This window comes from Schistocerca nitens, chromosome 1 (assembly GCF_023898315.1).
Source record: "Schistocerca nitens isolate TAMUIC-IGC-003100 chromosome 1, iqSchNite1.1, whole genome shotgun sequence".
Taxonomy (NCBI): domain Eukaryota; kingdom Metazoa; phylum Arthropoda; class Insecta; order Orthoptera; family Acrididae; genus Schistocerca; species Schistocerca nitens.
The window spans coordinates 1,068,405,089-1,068,428,610 of NC_064614.1; the positions used below are offsets into that span (position 1 = coordinate 1,068,405,089).

Below are 23,522 nucleotides of genomic sequence, written 5' to 3' on the forward strand. Positions count from 1 at the left end.
GTTTCGCTTGGCAGTTAACTCTAGCGGCAGGGGCCATCAAATGAAAACTTAACACCCGCCACAGTGGAGCCATGGAATGGTTCCATTCAAAAGTAATAACCACACGCTTTAAGACATTTATACCACTACGAGACGTAGATCAATTCGTAGAACGCGGTCGGCCGCTGACGGATCTCCAATTGAAACCGACGTCTACGTATGTCGTTCTTCAGATCGCCAGAGATGTCAAAGATCCTGATCGTACAAGAGATGTTGCTGTGTTTCCGAACCAAACAGCTGAAGCGTAGCCTTGGTCCAATTGCGGTTGCACGTCCGAGGAACTTGTTTGGGTGTGATCGCCGCAGTCCGTGTAGAAAGCGGGCGAAGAATGCAGGCCACTTCTGCTACGCATCTGTCTGAAGGGTAGTAGATTCGTAGGCGCTAGCCGTATGATACTGTGACAGCTGGACGAACACACCATACCAGCCCGTCAAGAACCTAGATCATAACAACTGCGTGCACCTGTGATGCAACACTATGCCGTTATCCTACCACAGTATCGAAACGTAATAATATTTGTGGCCAACTATCGTGCAGACTGTGTGTTATGGCGGGTGTTCAGTTTTCATTTGAGTGCCCTTCACATGTAGCAACAGCACGCCTTTTAACTCGGTGAAAACTGCAATTGCTGCAAGAAATCGGAGATGGGGTGTCCCATGTATCAGGCAATCACGATGTGACCGTTAAGTGCTACGAGATCGTGTTTCTTTTTCACCCTTTGACTCCCTGTGCGTCTGACGACGCCCGAGACACGTGACACGCACAATTCCGAGGATCATCTCGCAACTGATGAACGTAGTTTTAATTTATTTACACTTTTACGTTGTTCTCGTCTTACATTCTTTCAATATAGGCTTCCTGCTTCTCGATGAGCGCGTCCCAACATTGCTGAAGTTAATCTGAAGAATGTCTCGGTTAGCGGCAGCAGAAAGTTCTTCCAGAAATGAGTAAAGGCATGTCGCGTACATTGTGTTCACTTTCGGAATAAGTCATTATCTGGTGGACTCATGGCGTACTGTAGGTTGCGCCAGGTAGCACTTCCCACAAGCATCTTCGCGCAACTTTTCAGTTGAGCAGGTGAGGTCGACTTTTGTGCATCGTTCAGAGCAGTTGTTGATGAATTCACGATAATACATTCCTATGACACTTTGTCTACATGAAACTCTGTCTGTACTGACGATTCATAAGGAAACATCTTTATTTGTCTGATGTTTGGTTGATACTGACCAATTTTTTTTTGGTTGGTACATCTGACCAACGTTTCATCAGCAGCGATGATTTCATGCAAGGAAGCCTCGATCTTAAACGTCAAATCTTTGTTCTAGGAAGAGTGCCATGTCGTGGCGTGTTTAGAACTTAAGGAGTGAGGGATACATTGGGTAGAAATTTTTTTCTTAGAAGAATAGATAATACTATTGTTGAATATCTGTATCTTTAGACATTTCCTTGCATGTTGCTCGACCATCTTCTTTAACACCATCTTCCACAACTTTCGCAATTCGTTCATGTGTTGATGTTTACGACTTTCCTTGTCTGCAGTCGTTGTTTATGCTCTCACGACTTTCTCGAGAGCGATTAGGCCAAAGAGCAACTCTACTGTGGTCCACTATTAAATCACCATAAACTTTATTTGAAGCACTGTGGATTTTGGTTGGATATTTGTCGCGTAAATTTTCATTCTTCAAATACGATCTTTGAACCTTAAGACACACAGTACCCGAGATCAGTGCAGACGCCAATTGTAGCTGCCGTTTTTATTAAACAAAAGATGATATCGACAAAAACAAAATCACTGGCTCCTTCCGCACGCCTTCCTCTACAACTGACACAATCGAAAATACAGACGCGCCATTCGGTCCTCGCTGTTGCCAACCAGAACATTATTCGTGAAATGATCCTCGTGTTCCTTTATCCGTGCCTACGGGAGTGTTCTCTCTCCAGCACGGTAATTCCTTCTCAGTTGACAACAGGCTACGAAAACACTAAGCCATGTTTGTTAGAAACATATACGACAAAATATGCAAAACGGAGCTCCAGCTTACAGTAAAGGGTGTAAGGTGGCTATAATTTTGCGCCTTACAAGCATCCATCCACATAGTTAGCCATGACCTACAAACACAATTAGGTATCATGTGATAGGTTGTACATCGTATATATGAACATATAAAGGAGACTGACATTGTCACGTACGCCTTGTAAATAATTGTTAACGCTTATTGCATGAAAGGTGACGCAGTGTCTTTATTATCATACTAGTAGAGCTTGGAACGCCAGTGGAAATGAAACGGCAGGCGGTACTCAGGCCCTGGATGGAAGGCCCACGCAGGTGTGTTGGTCCTGCTTAAACACAGGAAGTAGCAAGACGGACGTTGTGACACCTGAGCACTGGGGCACAATAGAGTCGCGACTGGCCGGTGATGTAGCAAGGCGGGAAGAATTATACTTCGGAAACTACGAAAATCGTGGACGCAGCTGAGAGGAACGAGGAAGCGAGACCTCGGGAACCACGCAGGCTGGGTAATTTCCAAGGATTTTTACTCAGAAGCGTACCGTTGTACGAGTATAGGTTTTTCCTCGCAAACTTCCCGCGCTGGACTACAAAAGACTAAAATATGGTCGGCGTTCGGAAGAGTCTGTAGAGAGGGAGAATATTCCGTGGTTTCGGGAATATGATTCGTTTTCGGAATTACGAGGGTGGGGAGCCGAGCCTTGCTGGGAGGCCAGCGGTGGAGAGACGTGGTCTTCCGTTGTGAGCGCCCGTGTGCGACGGTCGGTCGACATCAGCTTTTGTTGGTACAGACGGACTTGCTGTCTTTGCTCTCAGTACAGTTTATAATTAGAACAGTTAGGAACTGTACTGTTAAGAACCTATACGATTCTGGACTTCACCTCCGGGTTGGAAGTCGTCGTTGAGTACGCAGCGTTCAGTAATTGAGAACACTTCCCCTGCCTATAATTACGTTGAGACGTTATCTGAAATCCGTCTTTGTGGTTGGGAGTTCGCGTTTCTCATCTGTAGAACACAGGGAGGAAAAGACAGTATTAGAGTACAGTAGTCAGAGGGCCGCCTTCTGCCGTCCTAGTGTTTGAAAGAGTTTATTTGTGGCTGGAGTTCTTCCATCGTCACAGACGAGTACGAGAACCATCACTTCGACGCACCGGACGCAGTACATACGGTGATATCGAAAATTGCTTCGGCTTATTAGGGCTACAAAAGCTAAACAGCTGTGATCACGTTAGTTTATTTCCACTGAGGTTCCATATCACCGTAGATAATCTTTGAAAGCGGTGTCTTCTAGTGTTTGGTACGTTGATGCTGTCAGTCATTCCGCGTTATTGGTATTAGACCGCGCAGTAATAATAAGGGGTAGAGCTGGGCAACTGATCAGTAATTTTACTTAGGAAATGTAAACTTTGTAATATAAAGGTTTTTTTAATCTACAAAAAACATATAAGCAGGAACAACGTTTATCATTTAATAGGATTAGTTGCTTTCACCATTTGTTTATGTTTAGATTGTAATTTATAGAATTAAGAGATCCTAAGATCTGCTTCAGTGGGTAGTCAGACAGGGCCAAATCTTCATTTTAGCGTTTATTATTTTCCGTTGCGCACATTCATTTTTACACCCGCCTGCAGTAGCGTCTTGGAAGGGTACTAAACTTTCTCGCAAATTTCGGGGTAAGTGTACATGCGTAACCCATCATGTTATCATTACAAGTTCCTCTATTCTGAATATTTAATTGATGATGGGGACTAGAATGTTAGTAAAGTTTTGTGTAAATGCACTTGCAAGACAGACAAGATGCCAAATATTAATTACTCTATAACTATCGATGATAAGATAGTTAGAACGCAAGTGATTATCAGCATTATTAAATTGCCTACAAAATGCAGTAGTTCAAGCGAATAGGTAAATAAACTAAAAATTCATTCCTGATTCTTGAACTTTTTACTCGTTCTTCCATCTAGCGTACAATAATAAGAAGTGATGTACAATACGTAATATACCCGAATAAGATTGAGAGCATCCACGTTAACAGCGTACAGTACACAGAAGTCGCGGCCCTTGTGGGAGTAGTACTGCAAATTATTTCGGAGGCTGGAAAGGAAACGTCGCAAGTTCTGCACCTCTGCCAGTTCCATTGTCCCCAGCGTTTACCCCTTAGATAGGAAAGATACATCACTTTCGACGGGTGGAATCGCATCACGGCTTTACTACAGCTTTCGTTTCGACGTCACAATATTGCCACCATTCCTCAACAAGTTTGGTGCGTTGATTGTAGTTGTTACTTCTTTCTTTTTACACTTCCATCGCGCGAGTAGAAAACTCACGTCGTAGGTGGTTCGTTTCCGTTTCATGTCTGATGTTAGTGAATTGTAACTTCTTTTCATCTGCATGGTGCTCGCTGATACTGACCATCCTGCAAGATAAACAGCCTCTGCCAGGTCGTATTTCTAAATCGGATCTTTGCTCCGAAATGCAAGAATACTGTTTGTACCCCAGTCGGCATTCATTCTGATTTGTCAAGACCATGTTACATTTATGTATCCACAAACACTTGATGCAAACGGCCTTTACTAAGTACTCCGTAGTGAACGGGAATGCTGATTTTGCAGGGTTCTTCAATCTCAACGAATGCCAGATGTTTAAATATATTACATTTCATGCTTCCTCAACAAAACTTGAAAATAAAAAACTGAAAAAAACGTTCAAGTATTTTGCGAAATTATTTGTCTAATAGCAAGAAGTAAAACAGATCAGAGAAACGCCTGATGTGCCTCTGAATGGTGCTCTAAGTGATATACAGCAAATGAACGAGGTGCCAACTGTGAAATTCAAAATCGTTCTTTAACTTAGAATCTTACAATTTTAAAGAGTACTAGAGGATATTTGCTGTGTGATTTCGAACATCATTCAAAGGCGTATCAAATGTTTCACTGAACTGTTTTATTTCTTACTTTCAGATACATCATTTCAGTGAACATTCGGCCAGTCTGAAATGGTCTAAAGCTGTTCAATTAGCGGCCTAAAGTAGCGAGGGTGATCTGTTCTGAAGGAAAAAGTTTCGAGAAAAATTTGACACGTCTTTAAATAATGCTCGAAATCATACAGCATACATCCTCTAGTACTCTTTAAAATTCTATAATGTTGAAATTTACGGTTGCCACCTCATTTTCTGTACATGACTTCGAACACCCTTCAGAGGCGTGTCAAATGTTTCTCTGATCTGTTTTATTTCTTTCTTTGAGACAAATAATTTCACACAATATTTGACTCTTTTTTCAACTTTTTATTTTCAAATTTTTTTCAGCAAGCATGAAATATAATATATTCAAATATTGATCGGTATTTTATTATTAGTATTAAGTGTATATAGATCAAGAGAAAGCAAGGAAGTCTGAGTTTATGCAGTAATTTTTATTTTTATTTTATTTTTTCAGTTTGAGAGAAAGAATTCCACGATTTCTACGCCACTGTAACTTTTTATGTCCAAAATAGCACATAGCATCAACTATTCGTGCGATAGTTCAGTTTTCTCTGAAATCACTGATTGAGTTTTTCGTAGTTACGCTGATTACTTTTAAACAATTCTTTCGTGCAACGCTGGACTCCACGCTGGTCAATTTGATACCTTATTTGCCCATTTCCTATTCTTCGTTTGCTTGTGAAAATTCTGGCAAAAATTTTCCCTCAAATCAATAACTAAATTTTTCTTAATTGCCCAAATCACTTTCAATCAAATAAACCTTTTTTTGGAAAATTAAACCTCCCGTTGGTGAATTTAACACCCCATTTGTCCATTACCGTCTATTCGTTTGACTTTGAAAATTCGGACAAAAATTTCTAATTTGTAGGGAGACTTGTTTTCGCTCCGCTCAAGCATTTGACCAAAAGAATCGGCACGTTGCAATTCCTAGACTTATTATTTCTATTTAATCGAAAATTGTATTAAAGTCATAAAATTATTGTCAGTATTATCTCGTTTGTTTGTAACATATTTCAGGCATAAATACGAAAATTAAAAAATGCTATATCTCATTTTCTTGCTAATGAGTTGAAATAATGCATAGTTCTTGTATTTCAAGCTGTCTGAAATCGTCGAGCAGAGAGAAAGTCCGAGAAATTTATGTTGATGGATACGATTTTAAAATTTGTAACATCACTGTTTTTGATATTTTTGTTTTGATTCTTGTTTTTCATGTCATTATATAATTTTAGCCATCGGTTTTTATTTTCATTGCAGATCAGAAAATTTTTAAAATAATTTTTTTTCTCTTGTTTAAAGCTACATATCGGTCTTTTTGTCGTTCCAGGTAATAGATTTCTTCCATAAAGTTCCGGACTGTTCTAGAAATTAGGTCAGTTTGCAGCAAAGAAGTTATAAGTGCATTTAGTAGGTCTCATTTGTTTGTACTTGACTTCTGTAGAGCAATCAGTTTCAAAATATTTGTACCTTTGACAAAAAGAACGTAAAGTTGTAGCATTTCCGTGAATCAAAGGAAATACTCATGAAAATGGTCTCGACAGAAAATAGTTTTGCTTTCCACACTTCAAGATGACTCCGTAAGTACTAGTGTATTCTGTTGACTCGGAATACAGACAAGATAACGTTTGCTCCAAGTAAACTGCACAGTAAATGGTTCAAATGGCTCTGAGCACTATGGGACTCAACTGCTGAGGTCATTAGTCCCCTAGAACTTAGAACTAGTTAAACCTAACTAACCTAAGGACATCACAAACATCCATGCCCGAGGCAGGATTCGAACCTGCGACCGTAGCGGTCTTGCGGTTCCAGACTGCAGCGCCTTTAACCGCACGGCCACTTCGGCCGGCGCACAGTAAATGTCTTAAAATGACAAAGTTTTCATTCGCTTTGGTGTTTCTCTTCGTTATAATTCGAAATTGCTGCAAGGGTTCTCCAGCCATTGTGCATAAAATAATGTTGTTTATAAATTCTCAAGGTAAATGCACTTCGAATGAAGTAACAGTGGAAGTAAATCCAATGTGAAATCTTAGACCCCGTCCAAAGAAGGGTAGGGAATAACTTAAAACGACAGATATTGTACCAACCTGTGCGTTGAAGGCGTGCCCGAAAATCTCTCCCAGTTTCTTGGCATACATCTCCGATTTCCCAGTCTCTGTGGCGTACAGCACTGTGGCCTTGATACGGCGAGACAGCGCACGTCCAAACAGCTTCGACGTAAACTTGACGGCTCTGAAACGGAAAAATGGCGTTAACTTTTAAAGCCATAAGACTGGCATCACCAAAGCGTAATGCAGTTCTCGAGCAAAGGAACATATGTCCGAGACGAGGTGTGAAGCATTGATCATTCATTAATGGGCAGCAACAAATCAAGCAGCTACTCGAGAACATACACTCCCGGAAATTGAAATAAGAACACCGTGAATTCATTGTCCCAGGAAGGGGAAACTTTATTGACACATTCCTGGGGTCAGATACATCACATGATCACACTGACAGAACCACAGGCACATAGACACAGGCAACAGAGCATGCACAATGTCGGCACTAGTACAGTGTATATCCACCTTTCGCAGCAATGCAGGCTGCTATTCTCCCATGGAGACGATCGTAGAGATGCTGGATGTAGTCCTGTGGAACGGCTTGCCATGCCATTTCCACCTGGCGCCTCAGTTGGACCAGCGTTCGTGCCGGACGTGCAGACCGCGTGAGACGACGCTTCATCCAGTCCCAAACATGCTCAGTGGGGGACAGATCCGGAGATCTTGCTGGCCAGGGTAGTTGACTTACACCTTCTAGAGCACGTTGGGTGGCACGGGATACATGCGGACGTGCATTGTCCTGTTGGAACAGCAAGTTCCCTTGCCGGTCTAGGAATGGTAGAACGATGGGTTCGATGACGGTTTGGATGTACTGTGCACTATTCAGTGTCCCCTCGACGATCACCAGTGGTGTACGGCCAGTGTAGGAGATCGCTCCCCACACCATGATGCCGGGTGTTGGCCCTGTGTGCCTCGGTCGTATGCAGTCCTGATTGTGGCGCTCACCTGCACGGCGCCAAACACGCATACGACCATCATTGGCACCAAGGCAGAAGCGACTCTCATCGCTGAAGACGACACGTCTCTATTCGTCCCTCCATTCACGCCTGTCGCGACACCACTGGAGGCGGGCTGCACGATGTTGGGGTGTGAGCGGAAGACGGCCTAACGGTGTGCGGGACCGTAGCCCAGCTTCATGGAGACGGTTGCGAATGGTCCTCGCCGATACCCCAGGAGCAACAGTGTCCCTAATTTGCTGGGAAGTGGCGGTGCGGTCCCCTACGGCACTGCGTAGGATCCTACGGTCTTGGCGTGCATCCGTGCGTCGCTGCGGTCCGGTCCCAGGTCGACGGGCACGTGCACCTTCCGCCGACCACTGGCGACAACATCGATGTACTGTGGAGACCTCACGCCCCACGTGTTGAGCAATTCGGCGGTACGTCCACCCGGCCTCCCGCATGCCCAGTATACGCCCTCGCTCAAAGTCCGTCAACTGCACATACGGTTCACGTCCACGCTGTCGCGGCATGCTACCAGTGTTAAAGACTGCGATGGAGCTCCGTATGCCACGGCAAACTGGCTGACACTGACGGCGGCGGTGCACAAATGCTGCGCAGCTAGCGCCATTCGACGGCCAACACCGCGGTTCCTGGTGTGTCCGCTGTGCCGTGCGTGTGATCATTGCTTGTACAGCCCTCTCGCAGTGTCCGGAGCAAGTATGGTGGGTCTGACACACCGGTGTCAATGTGTTCTTTTTTCCATTTCCAGGAGTGTATAAAAGCGTAAATGTCGCATGCAGCTGTCATTTGAATAGAATGGGACACCCATTGAGGCAGTTTGTAATTACAATGGTACGATCGGTGATAGATTACACAACATTGTCGCTGTGAGATGGTGACATAGCGAAAGGCGAGTACTATCGATCGCACAGTATCACGAATTTTTTGTGCTGTGTGTCCTTTTACAGACTGGGCAACCCATCCTACATCATCCGTCTGAGTTGCCTCTCTTAAGATGCAAAGAAATTTTCTGGACCAATTTTGCTTTGTCCCCCCCCCCCCCCGTCTATATATAGGGACATACTGAAGTGGGTCATCATCATCATTAGCAGCAGCAGCAGTATAGTAATCATCATGCATGTGACACGGTTAGATAAAGGGCTCGTCCAGACTTTATTTATGTACGCCCAGTCTGTTCCTGTGTGCTTCACAATGACATCCACTTATCATGTTGATGTTTTATGTCTTGGAATCCACCTCCATTTCATATTCATTATGGTCACAATTAGATATATTTCTTGATCGATTTCCTTCTTTTTCTGTCTCTCTTAATAATTCGCAACATGTATCTCTCACTGTTCCCCGAACGATACTTTTCCTAAACGGATTTTCACCAGCAAAGACAAAGACAGAACGCCACAAATCCACAGTGATAATACACTCTGACTGTAATCTTTTCTTTGTAGTCACATTCTGTTTCCGCTATACACTGCATGTCAGTGTAATTCTTCTTTTTCCACCCAATCTGCCGTAGACTTAAATTAACCTACACATAATCTTATTAGCTGATTTGCTAATTTGTACAACGTTCTTTCCAATATATTCGTTACTTTGAATATTTCCATTAGTTACTTAACACCCAAAACTTGACATTTTAAGTGCATTATGAGCACTTATAAGCTATTAACTTCAAAATCATCAGCACAAAGCTCTCAGTTATTTAGTAATCGTAAAGCCTGCTGTCGCTCGGCTGAGAGAGGACATGCAGTGTTTCAAAATATCAACTGAAACACCGCCATCTTTTCCCGCCTGAGCGACCTCAGGTAAGTAACGAATAGTTATTTGAACGTATATTACTAAATGTTTATCAGTGTATTAAAGAAGTGTTTATTTTATGTTTGTTACATGTCGAGATAATGCCATGTCTCGACGCGACGTGCGGCAATGCAGGTCACTCGATAGGAGTCAACCATCGGCCAGCTCCCGGGAAAGCCCCTATCGCACTGTCAAGAACATCGATGCATATTATTATACTGAGATGATTTCAGTTTTGTAACGAAATGTTTCGGTTCTCCATCTACATCTACAGACATCGGAAACATCGTTCCTGTTCCACTCGCAAACTGATCAAGGGAAAAACGTCCATCTATGTGCTTCCGTATGCGCCCTAATTTCTCTAACCTTATGTGCGTGTTCCTTACACGAAATGTACGTTGGCGGCAGTAGGATCGTTCCGTAGTCAGCATCAAATGCCTGTTCTCTAAATTTTCTCAACAGTGCTCCCCGAAAAGAACGTCGCCTTCCCTCCAGAGATTCCCATTTGAATTACCGAAGCACCTCCGTAATACCTGTTTGAACTTACCGACCGGTAACAAACGAGCAGCCCGTCTCTGCTTCGATGTCTTTCTTCAATCTGACCTGTTTGGGATCCCGAACACTCGAGCAACAAAAGAATGGGTCGTACTAGGGTTCTATATGCCATTCTCCTTCAAACATGAACCACACTTTCAAAATTCTCCCAATAAACGTAAGTCGACTGTTCAATTTCCGCACCACAATCCTCACATGCTCGTTCCATTTCATATCGCTTTGCAACGTTATCCACAGATATTTAATCGACCTGACTGTGTCAAGCAGCACTCTGCTGATGTTGTATTCGAACATTACGAAGTTATTTTCATACTCATCTTCGTTAACTTACATATTTCTACATTTACAGTTAGCTGCCACTCATCATGTCAACTAGAACTTGTGTCAATGTCGTCTTGAATCTTCCTACAGTCACTCAACGACGACACTTCCCGTACACCATACCATCATCAGCAAATAGCCGCAGATATCTGCTCATGTTGTCCGTCAGATCATTTATGTACATAGAAAGTAAGAATGGTCTATCGCACCTCCCTGGGGCATCCCTGACGATACACCAGACTCTGATGAACGCTCGCCCTCCAGGTTAACGTACGGGGTCCTATTCCTTAAGAAGTCTTCGAGCAGCTCATGTATCGCGGAACCTATTCCGTCTGCTCGTACTTCCGTTAACCGTCCACACTAGGGAGCCGTGTCAATGCTTTTAGGAAATCTAGGGCTATGGGATCAATGCAGGGTATCATTTGGGAAAGGGCGTAACTGAGATTCAGATGAGTGATGCTTTCTAAAGCCGTGCTGCTTCGTGGACTGAAGATTTTCCTTCTCAAGGAATTTTGTTATATGCCAAATGAGAATATTTTCAAGAATTCTGCGGCAAACCGACGTCAAGGATATTGGTTTATAATTTTGGAGATCACTTCTTATACTTTTTGTATATAGAGGAATCACCTGCTATTTTCCCAGTCGCTTGGGATTTGGCGCTCAGCGAGAGATCTGCTATAACTGCAAACTGAGTAAGAGGCAAATACCGTAGAGTTGTTGTTGTTGTTGTGGTCTTCAGTCCTGAGACTGGTTTGATGCAGCTCTCCATGCCACTCTATCCTGTGCAAGCTCCTTCATCTCCCAGTACCTACTGCAACCTACATCCTTCTGAATCTGCTTAGTGTATTCATCTCTTGGTCTCCCTCTACGATTTTTACCCTGCACGCTGCCCTCCAATGCTAAATTTGTGATCCCTTGATGCCTCAGAACGTCCTACCAACCGATCCCTTCTTCTAGTCAAGTTGTGCCGCAAACGTCTCTTCTCCCCAATCCTATTCAATACCTCCTCATTAGTTACGTGATCTACCCACCTAATCTTCAACATTCTTCTGTAAGTAGAGTACTCTTTGTAAAACAGAATTGGGATACCTTACGAACTTTGCGACTTATTTGCTCTCTACTTTTTCAGTTGCTTCTCTACGTCAGGCACGTCTTTGAATATGTCCTCAATACACGAGTCAGTGAGATGGTCAAATGACAATATATTTTTTTGCGATTGCCCCGTGTGAAAGTTTTTTATAAACGCGAAATTTAAAACTGCAACTTTCCTTTTGATATCTTCTGTTGCCACACCAGATAGGTCAACAAGTGACTGTGCAAAGTTCTTAACGATTCCTCTCAGAGTCTGTATCGAGCCTGTACTGAATAAGTATACTGTTTTTACGAAGTTATTGTAGGTTGATGTGAATATATTGACGCCTATAAAATCTCGATCAGACAAAGTTATAGGTAAATGATAAACATTTTGAAGTGTTGATAGATTGCAGTGCACTCACACTTCTGATACGGTTTTATTCGTCTTGATGTTCTTAGGGAAGATGATCTTCATTACTTGGTTGCCATATTGGATACGATCTGACTTCATTCATATGGTGAAATGGTTCGCAGCAGTTAACGCTCTTGCTCGTGTGTTCTAGTGAAGGAATAGCGGTAAGCTTAACCTGTGTTCAAAGGAAGAGGATGCCGATTTAAACGATTGCAGTAAAAGCGTACGGTGGCTGATGGCCGAGGGGCGCGTTTTTTCTGCGGAACCTGAGTGAAAACGTTGCAGACTGCCCAGTTCCTCGGTCTCATTGTGCATACACGTTGGATGGCGCCGGTCGGTCGGCGGCCGCGTCCAGGTAGGTTGACTAGCGCCGAGGAGTCGCTGCTGCTATGGGCAGAGCATTGATGACCGGCAATACAGCAGAGGATTGGCCCTTGTTAGGCAGGAAGCCGATGAGATGACTGTGTGCTTTTGCGAATTTCCGAGGGACAGGTCAGTAGCGCCCAGAGGTCCAGACTACAAAACATATGTGCGAAGGCACGAGGCCTTGAGTGAGTTTATGGCCGTTTTTTGGAAAGTTCGAAATGATCACAACAGGAGAGATAACAGGTCAGTAGCGCCCAGAGGTCCAGACTACAAAACATATGTGCGAAGGCACGAGGCCTTTAGTGAGTTTATGGCCGTTTTTTGGAAAGTTCGAAATGAACACAACAGGAGAGATAATTATCTTTTTATGGAGGGCTGTGGTTCCATTCAGGTCACGCTTTGAGCAAAAGACACAGTATAAACACGTGGGAAAGAGGCCGCAAAGCTGAATCTTTTTTTCCTTTTCTCCCAATTAATTTTTAAAGTTGCTGATGGGTCAAATCTGTGTATGCAGAGCAAGGGGCGGTCTCCCAGTTTCGAATGCACCGCTCCAGCTCGTGATTGGCTTCTGCCAAAGTGGGAGTAGTCTATGTAAACGTGCTACGCTACCGAGCTGGCAAGGAAAGTTGAGAGAGAGAGAGAAGAGGACACTCTTGTACTGGCACTTCGCTGGTAAAGAACTACAGGTCTTTACCTAAATGGTAAGACTTGTGTCCTTTGCTAGTGTGGCACTTAGAGCCTGTGCCATGTGAACCTTCAGAGATACTGATTCTAACATCACGCAAACAACGAATGATGCATGGGTGTACTTATCTGTTTTGAGTCGGCCGTCTAAACATTCGACATAGTCTGTCACGCATAGTCGTGGCACAGAGTCAAATTGGTTTGGCAGACCAGCAAACGGGTCCACCTGCACACTGGAATCCACTGGGGTTTCAGAGGCTCATAGGGAAGTATCTGCGTTCAGAATTAGACGAACGCGAGACCGCGTACTTGCATTTTTTTCGGGTGCGCGCCATTAATAACAGATTTCTGCCGTCCATGACTCCAGTCGGCGAACTCATCGTGGCGAGCCGCCCTGACCAACAAGAGGGTAAAGTATTCGCTACTACGGCGTAGAGCTCCATCGAACTACAGACCTATATCATTGACATCGGTTTGCAGTAGGGTTTTGGAGCATATACTGTATTCAAACATTATCAATCACCTCGAAGGGAACGATCTATTAATACGTAATCAGCATGGTTTCAGAAAACATCGTTCTTGTGCAACGCAGCTAGCTTTTTATTCGCACGAAGTAATGGCCGCTATCGACAGGGGATCTCAAGTTGATTCCGTATTTCTAGATTTCCGGAAAGCTTTTGACACCGTTCCTCACAAGCGACTTCTAATCAAGCTGCGGGCCTATGGGGTATCGTCTCAGTTGTGCGACTGGATTCGTGATTTCCTGTCAGGAAGGTCGCAGTTCGTAGTAATAGACGGCAAATCATCGAGTAAAACTGAAGTGATATCGGGTGTTCCCCAGGGAAGCGTCCTGGGACCTCTGCTGTTCCTGATCTATATAAATGACCTGGGTGACAATCTGAGCGGTTCTCTTAGGTTGTTCGCAGATGATGCTGTAATTTACCGTCTAGTAAGGTCATCCGAAGACCAGTATCAGTTGCAAAGCGTTTTAGAAAAGATTCTGTATGGTGTGGCAGGTGGCAGTTGACGCTAAATAACGAACATGAGTTCCAAAAGAAATCCGTTGGAATTCGATTACTCGATAAATAGTACAATTCTCAAGGCTGTCAATCGAACTAAGTACCTGGGTGTTAAAATTACGAACAACTTCAGTTGGAAAGACCACGTAGATAATATTGTGGGGAAGGCGAGCCAAAGGTTGCGTTTCATTGGCAGGACACTTAATAGATGCAACAAGTCCACTAAAGAGAGAGCTTACACTACACTCTTTCGTCCTCTGTTAGAATATTGCTGCGCGGTGTGGGATCCTTACCAGGTTGGATTGACGGAGGACATCGAAAGGGTGTAAAAAAGGGCTGCTCGTTTTGTATTATCACGCAATAGGGGAGAGAGTGTGGCAGATATGATACGCGCGTTGGGATGGAAGTCATTAAAGCAAAGCATTTTTCGTCGCGGCGAGATCTATTTACGAAATTTCAGTCACCAACTTTCTGTTCCGAATGCGGAAATATTTTGTTGAGCCAAACCTACATAGGTAGGAATGATCATCAAAATAAAATAAGAGAAATCAGAGCTCGGACAGAAAGGTTTAGGTGTTCGTTTTTCCCGGGCGCTGTTCGGGAGTGGAATGGTAGAGGGATAGTATGATTGTGGTTAGATGAACCCTCTGCCGAGCACTTAAATGTGAATTGCAGAGTAATCATGTAGATGTAGATGTATAATTCTCAGAAATCTGCTTCTCAGCACGCTATACTTTGGAACCATATTTTTCTTTACGCAAAATGGCTCTGAGCACTATGGGACTTCTGAGGTCATCAGTCCCCTAGAACTTAGAACTACTTAAACCTAACTAACCTAAGGACATCACACAAATCCATGCCCTCGGCAGGATTCGAACCTGCGAGCGTAGCGGTCGCGCGGTTCCAGACTGCAGCGCCTAGAATCGCTCGGCCACATCGGCCGGCTATAATAGCAGACACCTACTAGTTTACCTTTTGTGTTACAATCATTGTCAGTAATTTATTTGTCTTTGCAGATTTACGATGAACGATTGCGGTTTGTCATACCGATATCTTGCTAAGAAGTATCTGGAACCTTTATCACGTAGTTTGAGAGAAGCAGCTGCTGGTTGCGAAATGTAACTAGCGCTAGGGGACGCCGACGGAATGTCACAATCCGCACATTTCTGTCTGTTCTAAGTTCAAACGTTAGCACTATTCAGCACTGAATGTACTGCGTCTACGTTCGGTAGGTTGCTTTCTGTGCAGTCTCCTGCAACTGAAATTTCGCTTAATGCAACAGGTAAGGGAGACTGTTTCAATTTAAAAAAAACTGCCCTTCGAGTAATTACTCTGGGCGGCCTTTGTAGCGCCGGTTGTCTCTCGTCGCCATTAATCGGGCCCGCTGACAGAACGGTTGGCGTCTCCCGTGAGGGGGAGCCCTCCCGCTGATGCCCAGTGATTGAGGGTGATGCGGTGGGTGGGGAGGGGGAGGTGGGAGGGGGAGGGACTGGAGGGAGGGATGGGGGAGGGAGCACTTTATGGCGCCGCCTGTGGCTGGGCCACGCGGCCACAATTAACGGCCGCACCTCCCTACTCGCGCCCGCTTTCGCGTACGCTAGGGGGCAGTTCAAGCAGAACCACCTCTCAGGTGAATCAGAACCGTTCATTTTCCTTTACGAAGTTCCGTAACTCCTGTCGGGGAGTTACATAAACTAATAATCATCTATTCTTCGATATAAAATAGGTTATAGGTTGGTCCAGTGAAAAAATCAAGGCAAATAACGTTTCATGTTAATGGCATCCCCTGTTACTTAGGTAGAAGAAGTCCATGTTTAGGAGTGATCCGTTTTGTTTCATAAACTGTTAATGGTTCTATCTGCTATAAAACAACATTTGCTATCACAATAGTGAAATATAAAAGTAACTGCGTGAAGAGTTCGACAGAGCACTGAAAGACCTGAGTCGAAACAAGGCCCCGGGAGTAGAGAACATTCCATTAGAACTACTGAGCCGGCCGTGGTGGTCGAGCGGTTCTAGGCGCTCAGTCCGGAACCGCGCGACTGCTACGGTCGCAGGTTCGAATCCTGCCTCGGGCATGGATGTGTGTGATGTCCTTAGGTTAGTTAGGTTAAAGTAGTTTTAAGCTCTAGGGGACTGATGACCACAGCTGTTAAGTCCCATAGTGCTCAGAGCCATTTGAACCATTCTGAATCAACTACTGACAGCCTTGGGAGAGCCAGTCCTGACAAAACTCTACCATCTAGTGAGCAGGATATATGCGACAGGCGAAATACCCTCAGACTTCAAGAAGAATATAATAATTCCAATCCCAAAGGAAGCAGGTGTTAACACATGTGAAAATTACCGAACTATCAGTTTAATAAGTCACGGCTGCAAAATACCAACGCAAATTCTTTACAGTCGAATGGAAAAACTAGTAGAAACCAACCTCGGGGAAGAGCAGTTTGGATTCCGTAGAAGTATTGGAACACGTGAGGTAATACTGACCCTACGACTTATCTTAGAAGCTAGATTAAGGAATGGCAAACCTACGTTTCTAGCATTTGTAGACTTAGAGAAAGCGTTTGACAATGTTGACTGGAATACTCTCTTTCAAATTCTGAAGGTGGCAGGGGTAAAATACAGGGAGCGAAAGGCTATTTACAATTTGTACAGAAACCAGATGGCAGTTATAAGAGTCGAGGGACACGAAAGGGAAGCAGTGGTTGGGAAGGGAGTGAGACTGGGTTGTAGCCTCTCCCCGATGTTATTCAATCTGTATATTGAGCAAGCACTGAAGGAAACAAAAGAAAAATTTGGAGTAGGTATTAAAATCCATGGAGAAGAAATAAAAACTATGAGGTTCGCCGCTGACGTTGTAATTCTGTCAGAGGCAGCAAAGGACTTGGAAGAGCAGTTGAACGGAATGGATAGTGTCTTGAAAAGGGGATATAAGATGAACATCAACAAAAGCAAAACGAGAATAATGGAATGTAGTCAAATTAAGTCGGGTGATGCTGAGGGAATTAGATTAGGAAATGAGACACTTAAAGTAGTAAAGGAGTTTTGCTATTTGGGGAGCAAAATAACTGATGATGATCGAAGTAGAGAGGATATAAAATGTAGACTGGCAATCGCAAGGAAAGCGTTTCTGAAGAAGAGAAATTTGTTAACATCGAGTATAGATTTAAGTGTCAGGAAGTTGTTTCTGAAAGTATTTGAATGGAGTGTAGTCATGTATGGAAGTGAAACATGGATGATAAATAGTTTGGACAAGAAGAGAATAGAAGCTTTCGAAATGTGGTGCTACAGAAGAATGCTGAAGATTAGATGGGTAGATCACATAAATAATGAGGAGGTATGGAATAGGATTGGGGAGAAGAGAAGTTTGTGGCACAACTTGACTAGAAGGAGGGATCGGTTGGTAGGACATGTTCTGAGGCATCAAGGGATCACCAATTTAGTATTGGAGGGCAGCGTAGAGGGTAAAAATCGTAGAGGGAGACCAAGAGATGAATACACTAAGCAGATTCAAAAGGATGTAGGTTGCAGTAGTTACTGGGAGATGAAGAAGCTTCCACAGGATAGAGCTGCATCAAACCAGTATCAGGACTGAAGACCACAACAACAACAAAAGTAACTGGTTGGTTGGTGGTTAGTGTTTAACGTCACGTCGACAACGAGGTCATTAGAGACGGAGCGCAAGCTCGGGCGAGGGAAGGATTGGGAAGGAAATCGGCCGTGTCCTTTCAAAGGAACCATACCGGCATTTGCCTGAAACGATTTAGGGAAATCACGGAAAACCTAAATCAGGATGGCTGGAGACGGGATTGAACCGAACAAAAGTAACTGCACGAGTAGTTAATACACTGCGCAAAAAAAGGCATCAGTTTTTTGAACCGCGTAGGTGTCGCTCATTTCGACGCATAAGTTTAAACTTTGGCTATAAGGTGTCTGCAACCTTTCTCTGTATTGGTGTGTCCTGCGACGTCTCCCTTGCGCTCGGCAACGCTCTAAGAGCGAGGTGTCGGAACATGTGGAAATAAAGGCCACGGCTCAGAAGTTCATGTGATCTTTCAGGTGGGTTAATGATGTCACATTGGCACCAAATTTCACTACAATTGTGCCAAAAGCCATCGTGGACGCGTCACACAAGGGAAAGTCCACACACACCGTCACATTTCATCCCTTCTCTTCTCAGAACCGGGAAACCCACCGTTGAAATCACGTGGTTTCCTTATGGGTGGCCAAGGAAAACATTTCGGACACGTCGACGCTCAAAATCGACACGGAAATCCCTCAGGAGGTGGCATAAAGGGTTTCAATGAAACCACTCCTTCCCTTGTGGCGTTGATCCCCACACATTTCGCTGTTGAAAACCACGGTTCGCAGTGCGAAGAGCAACACTGCAACGTCCTTGATAACTTCCGACACTGTTGACACCTCCCGGACGATACAACCTTGCTTTAAGAACATTCCGGGGCCGCAACTCCATTGAACGTAATGTGAGCCCTTTGTAGTGTAATGCGACCGCTATTCTTGCTCTGGTGTACAACCTGGAAACGGGACCGTTCAATACCATTCGACGGAATTTGAACGTGATCTGAAGCAGTGAAGTGTGTTTATGTTTCTTCAACCTCCTGTTTCGCATCGTCTTGTGACGTGATGACGGATGGGTGCAACATTGACATGTGGGTGAATAAGACGGCAAACCATCTCTCTGTAAGACCGCCCTAGTTCGGCACCACTGTCCGTGACACCCATGCACCTTTGTTGAACACTGTTGTACGCCAACTTTGGATGGGGCAGTGCATCAGGTAAAATTTTCACAGTCCCAGAGCAAAAGTATCTCGCTACATGCTGGCAATGTCGACACGAAGCAGGCGCAATGAAAACATTTCGCTACCGAGACTGAGTCAGGGTAAAATACAACATCGGCGCTTCTGGCGACCCAGGAAGGAGACTTCAGCAGAATGTAGTGGGTCAGAGCAGCCAAACACGGTCACCTCACCTTCGTTATGTGACGAAATAAGGCGAAGGCAGCGAACGGTACCATGAGCTTCTACGAACCGGTCCTATACTACAACAAACTCTTTAAGCAAGCACGGCAGAAGGAAAACCACTGATGTCTTCGTAACAGCAAGCCCTATGCAGTCAAAACGAATGACAGCAGGTAAACATTTAACTCCATAAATAGCTCAGCAGTTTAGCTCGTGAGGCAGTCCGTCAGATGGATCGATGGCATACATGGCGTTCGCACCGGGCTCCATGATTGCAGGTAAGTGGAGTCTGACAAAAATCTATCGCAGATTTCCTGCGTGTTACGGACAACGACAGCCGCTCCTGGGAGAGGTGGCTACCTTGCCATAAACACCAGTCGCAGAGTTCAACACCATTGTCTGCCTCTATTGAAGATAGGAGGATCCGGAGGCCTTTCCTTCCTAACAGAAACAGGACACCATCAGGAACAGATGAAGAGGACCAACACATCGCGCGGCTACCATTCTGCGGTGCAATGACCAGCAAGATCGGCAGAGTCCTGAGCCGGCAGGGCATCAGACCAGTCTTCCGGCCACCCAGAAAGATTAAGGAGATGTTGCGACCTGTGAAAGATAATCTCGGCCTGAGAGTACCGGGAATTTACAGCATTCCTTGCGAGTGAGGCAAAAATTATGTGGACCAGTCTATAAGAACTGTTGCCGATCGCTGTGTGGAACATCAGCGTCACCTGAAATACAGGTATGTAGAAAATTCAGCGGTGGCTGAGCACAGTTTGTTAAATAAACATAAGATTCTATTCGATGAAACAAGACTACTTGCTCACGCTTCAAACTATTGGAACTCTGTCGTCAGGGAAGCAGTTGAAATTAGACTCTGTGAAAATAATTTGAACAGACTCCGGTTATGCACTCAGCAATGCATGGAAGCGCGCAATTGATAAAGAAAGAGGGCAGAGAGAGACTTCTCACATTCCTCGCAGTTCTCCGCCTGTTGCGATGGATGGCACTGCAAGCAACTTGGGTAAAGCGCGTAAAGAAAATCTATGGATATAGAGGCCGCCACTTCCGTACGCGCCGTTTTCACCGTGACGTCATCCAGCCAATGAGAAGCCGTCCACTGCTTATAAAAGCGGAAGCCTCACCGGTCCACGACAGTCAGTTTTACCCCTGACGAAGATGACGGAGGTAGTCATCGAAAGCTTGGGATGTTATCCAAATTTGACGCGGCAAGTAAACCGAGAACTTTTTATGCAAGGACACCATCGTTCCTGAGATTCTGGCGGACTAAATAGGGCCTACCAGCACGGCAGGCCACTATCGTCGAACTTCACGGCTGCACGGCAACCGTCATGTCAGCACGGCGGATGACGAAGAAGGGTGGTGAGTGGGAGGGAACAGAGCACCCCCCAAGACGGCGTATGTATGTTTAATATACGCGCTGCCGTCACTCACTGCCGCGGCGTCGCGGTACAGCCCGTGCCGGGGCGACTGCAGGCGGCGAACCACCACTGCAGCAGCCGGCCGGAACGATGTGTGCTGTGTCACCTGCCTTGAGCGGGCTTAAAGCCGCTTACGACGCTATTCTTCTGAGGCACGTTACTTGTATTTCTATGGAAATAAATAATTCTGAATCTTCTTTCACTGTGCTTACCAGCGACAACAGGTCACTACCATCTTTCCAAGGAAAACTGACAAGCGGCAAGGAGTGAACTGAGAGAGTTCCTCATGAGACAGAATCAACTCCACTTCCGCTCTCCCAATAGTCGCCTCTTGCAGCATGTTAAAAATGTACCCGTCAGAAACTTGTGGACACCCTTTCAGATGCCTTGCGCCTACTTGCCACCTAAGGGTCTTCGAATGGCTTACCTGACACACTTTGTGTCATCTTCTGAGAGTTTGTCGTGTCGAGTCTGAGGCGACGGTATGTCTGAAATATTTCCCTGGACCATCCATTACCGCGTTATTTCAGCCCTAGATATCGCTGTTCTGTCCACCATCGTAGAGGCATTAAAAGAAGGGGCGAAATTTGGGTACGATGGGATGTGACGACCTTTTAATTTTTTGACACGTCCACGATGGCGCTGGGCAGAACTGTGTGAAATTTGATTCCAACGTGACATCATCAACCCACATTACACCTCACATGAACTTCTGAGCTGTCTTAATTTTTAATAATGTGTCGACACTAGGACTGTTTCACAATCTGTGACCACAGACGTGAAGTAAAGAGAATTTATTGTATATTCCGGTCACTGTTCAGTTCGAAACCATCTCACAGATTGTGAAGCTATTTCCATGTCTGGCTTACGACAGAATCAAAAGGCTCTGTAAACTGAAGCAGCAATAAGTACCGAGATCTGAAGATGGCTGATATAATCCGAAACCAGTAATCTGATGACAAAAAATTCGTGACCATAGACGTGAAGTAAAGGAAATTTATACAAAGACTGTTGATATTTTGAAAAATATCGGAAATCCGATTTATCGATATGTACAAACATATCGTTTCTTGTCCTCGACTTGACGATGCAAATTATAGATATATAGAAGGAAAAGAAATTTAAATGCGGCCTATAAAAATATCGACTGCACATTGTAACTATACTGCCGGTTTTGGAGTTGTGTAATTAAGAATTGATTTAATATTAGGTATTCTGTACATCAAAAAGCTAGCAGCCACCCTGTTCCGCTTAGAGCAAGAACTGAAAGAAAGCCGGCCGAAGTGGCCGTGCGGTTAAAGGCGCTGCAGTCTGGAACCGCAAGACCGCTACGGTTGCAGGTTCGAATCCTGCCTCGGGCATGGATGTTTGTGATGTCCTTAGGTTAGTTAGGTTTAACTAGTTCTAAGTTCTAGGGGACTAATGACCTCAGCAGTTGAGTCCCATAGTGCTCAGAGCCATTTGAACTGAAAGAAAAACAATTTGAAAATTTGTAAGTTAGTAATGAGACTTTGTACAGATGAAAAGTTTGTATTACAATAATTTTTTGGTCGACTGTTGTGTTCTTAATTAACAACTTTGTACATGATGCATTGACATGCAACAGTTCATTCCAGTTAACCTCTCATACCTCTCACTGACTGCATGTCGAAATAAACTTTTTTGTATCACTCTGATATAGGGAAATTGCGTGGTGAAGCTAATAGTTCCAGCTTCTGTTGGTAACGCCGAGCGCCAATGTCGTCTGATTTTCCCCTCACAGGTCTCCACCTGCCGCAAAGACCAGACTTATAATTTAGATTTTTGTTCATTATTTTCAGCAACTAGCTGCGTTAAAACTTAATGCAACTGATGTGCTATTTCTTCACATCGGAAATCTTGTTATTCCATTCTCACCGCCACCCTCTAGTGCAGTTGGACTTCTTGTTTTGTGCCACCTATACTTGCTTCACACAGTTAGACGAAAAGACTGGACGTGATGAAAGCTCAAAAAGTAGTAAGACTCCTTGACACAGTGCAAGTAAAATTATGTTCCAAGCCGGCCGGAGTGGCCAAGCGGTTGTAGGCGCTACGGTCTTGAACCGCACGACCGCTGCGGTCGCAGGTTCGAATCCTGCCTCGGGCATGGATGTGTGTGATGTCCTTAGGTTAGTTTGGTTTAAGTAGTTCTAAGTTCTAGAGACTGATGACCACAGAAGTTAAGTCCCATAGTGCTCAGAGCCATTTGAACCATTTTTTTATGTTCCAATACACTTTCAAAAGAACAATTCCAAATATTTATTGAAAATTGCGAATAAATATAATATTTAAAAAAATATCGGGACTCAATATTGCCATTATGATGTCGATTGTCGATATATCGAGAAAGGAAATATTCCCGGTATAAACTGATGATTTTTGTGGAAATATCGATATTTTATCACCATCCCTAGTCGACACCTTGGAGCTTGAAGCGTTGCCAAGCCATAGGATGACGTCGCATGGAGCTATGCTTTTGCAGCATTACAGAGTAAGGGACCAGGCACCTTTGTGCCAAATTTCAAACTTATGCATCGCAGTGAGAGACCATTATGCGGTTTCAAAAAAGTGATAATCGTTTTACGTAGTGTAAAAAGGTGAACAATGGTTTTAGGTTACGTATGATAAATACTCTGCATTAAAAAATATCGTACGTGTTCTATGGAAGATCTGTAACATCGTATCTATGTTGATAATGTGTAAGATATCTGCTTATGTTTGTTTCTCTTTTTAACGTGTACTGTGAACTGGGTAAGACGTGAATACTGTG

General features: G+C 44.2%; 1 protein-coding gene across 1 annotated transcript in view; it reads right to left on the reverse strand.

The window, feature by feature from the left end:
- Nucleotides 1-23,522, reverse strand: part of LOC126198198 (nitric oxide synthase, salivary gland) — a 730,749-nt gene that overhangs the window by 127,104 nt on the left and 580,123 nt on the right. The window contains exon 11 of the mRNA XM_049934702.1: nt 7,115-7,259. Within this exon, the coding sequence (XP_049790659.1) occupies nt 7,115-7,259 (145 nt within the window). The remainder of the gene's footprint in view (nt 1-7,114; nt 7,260-23,522) is intronic.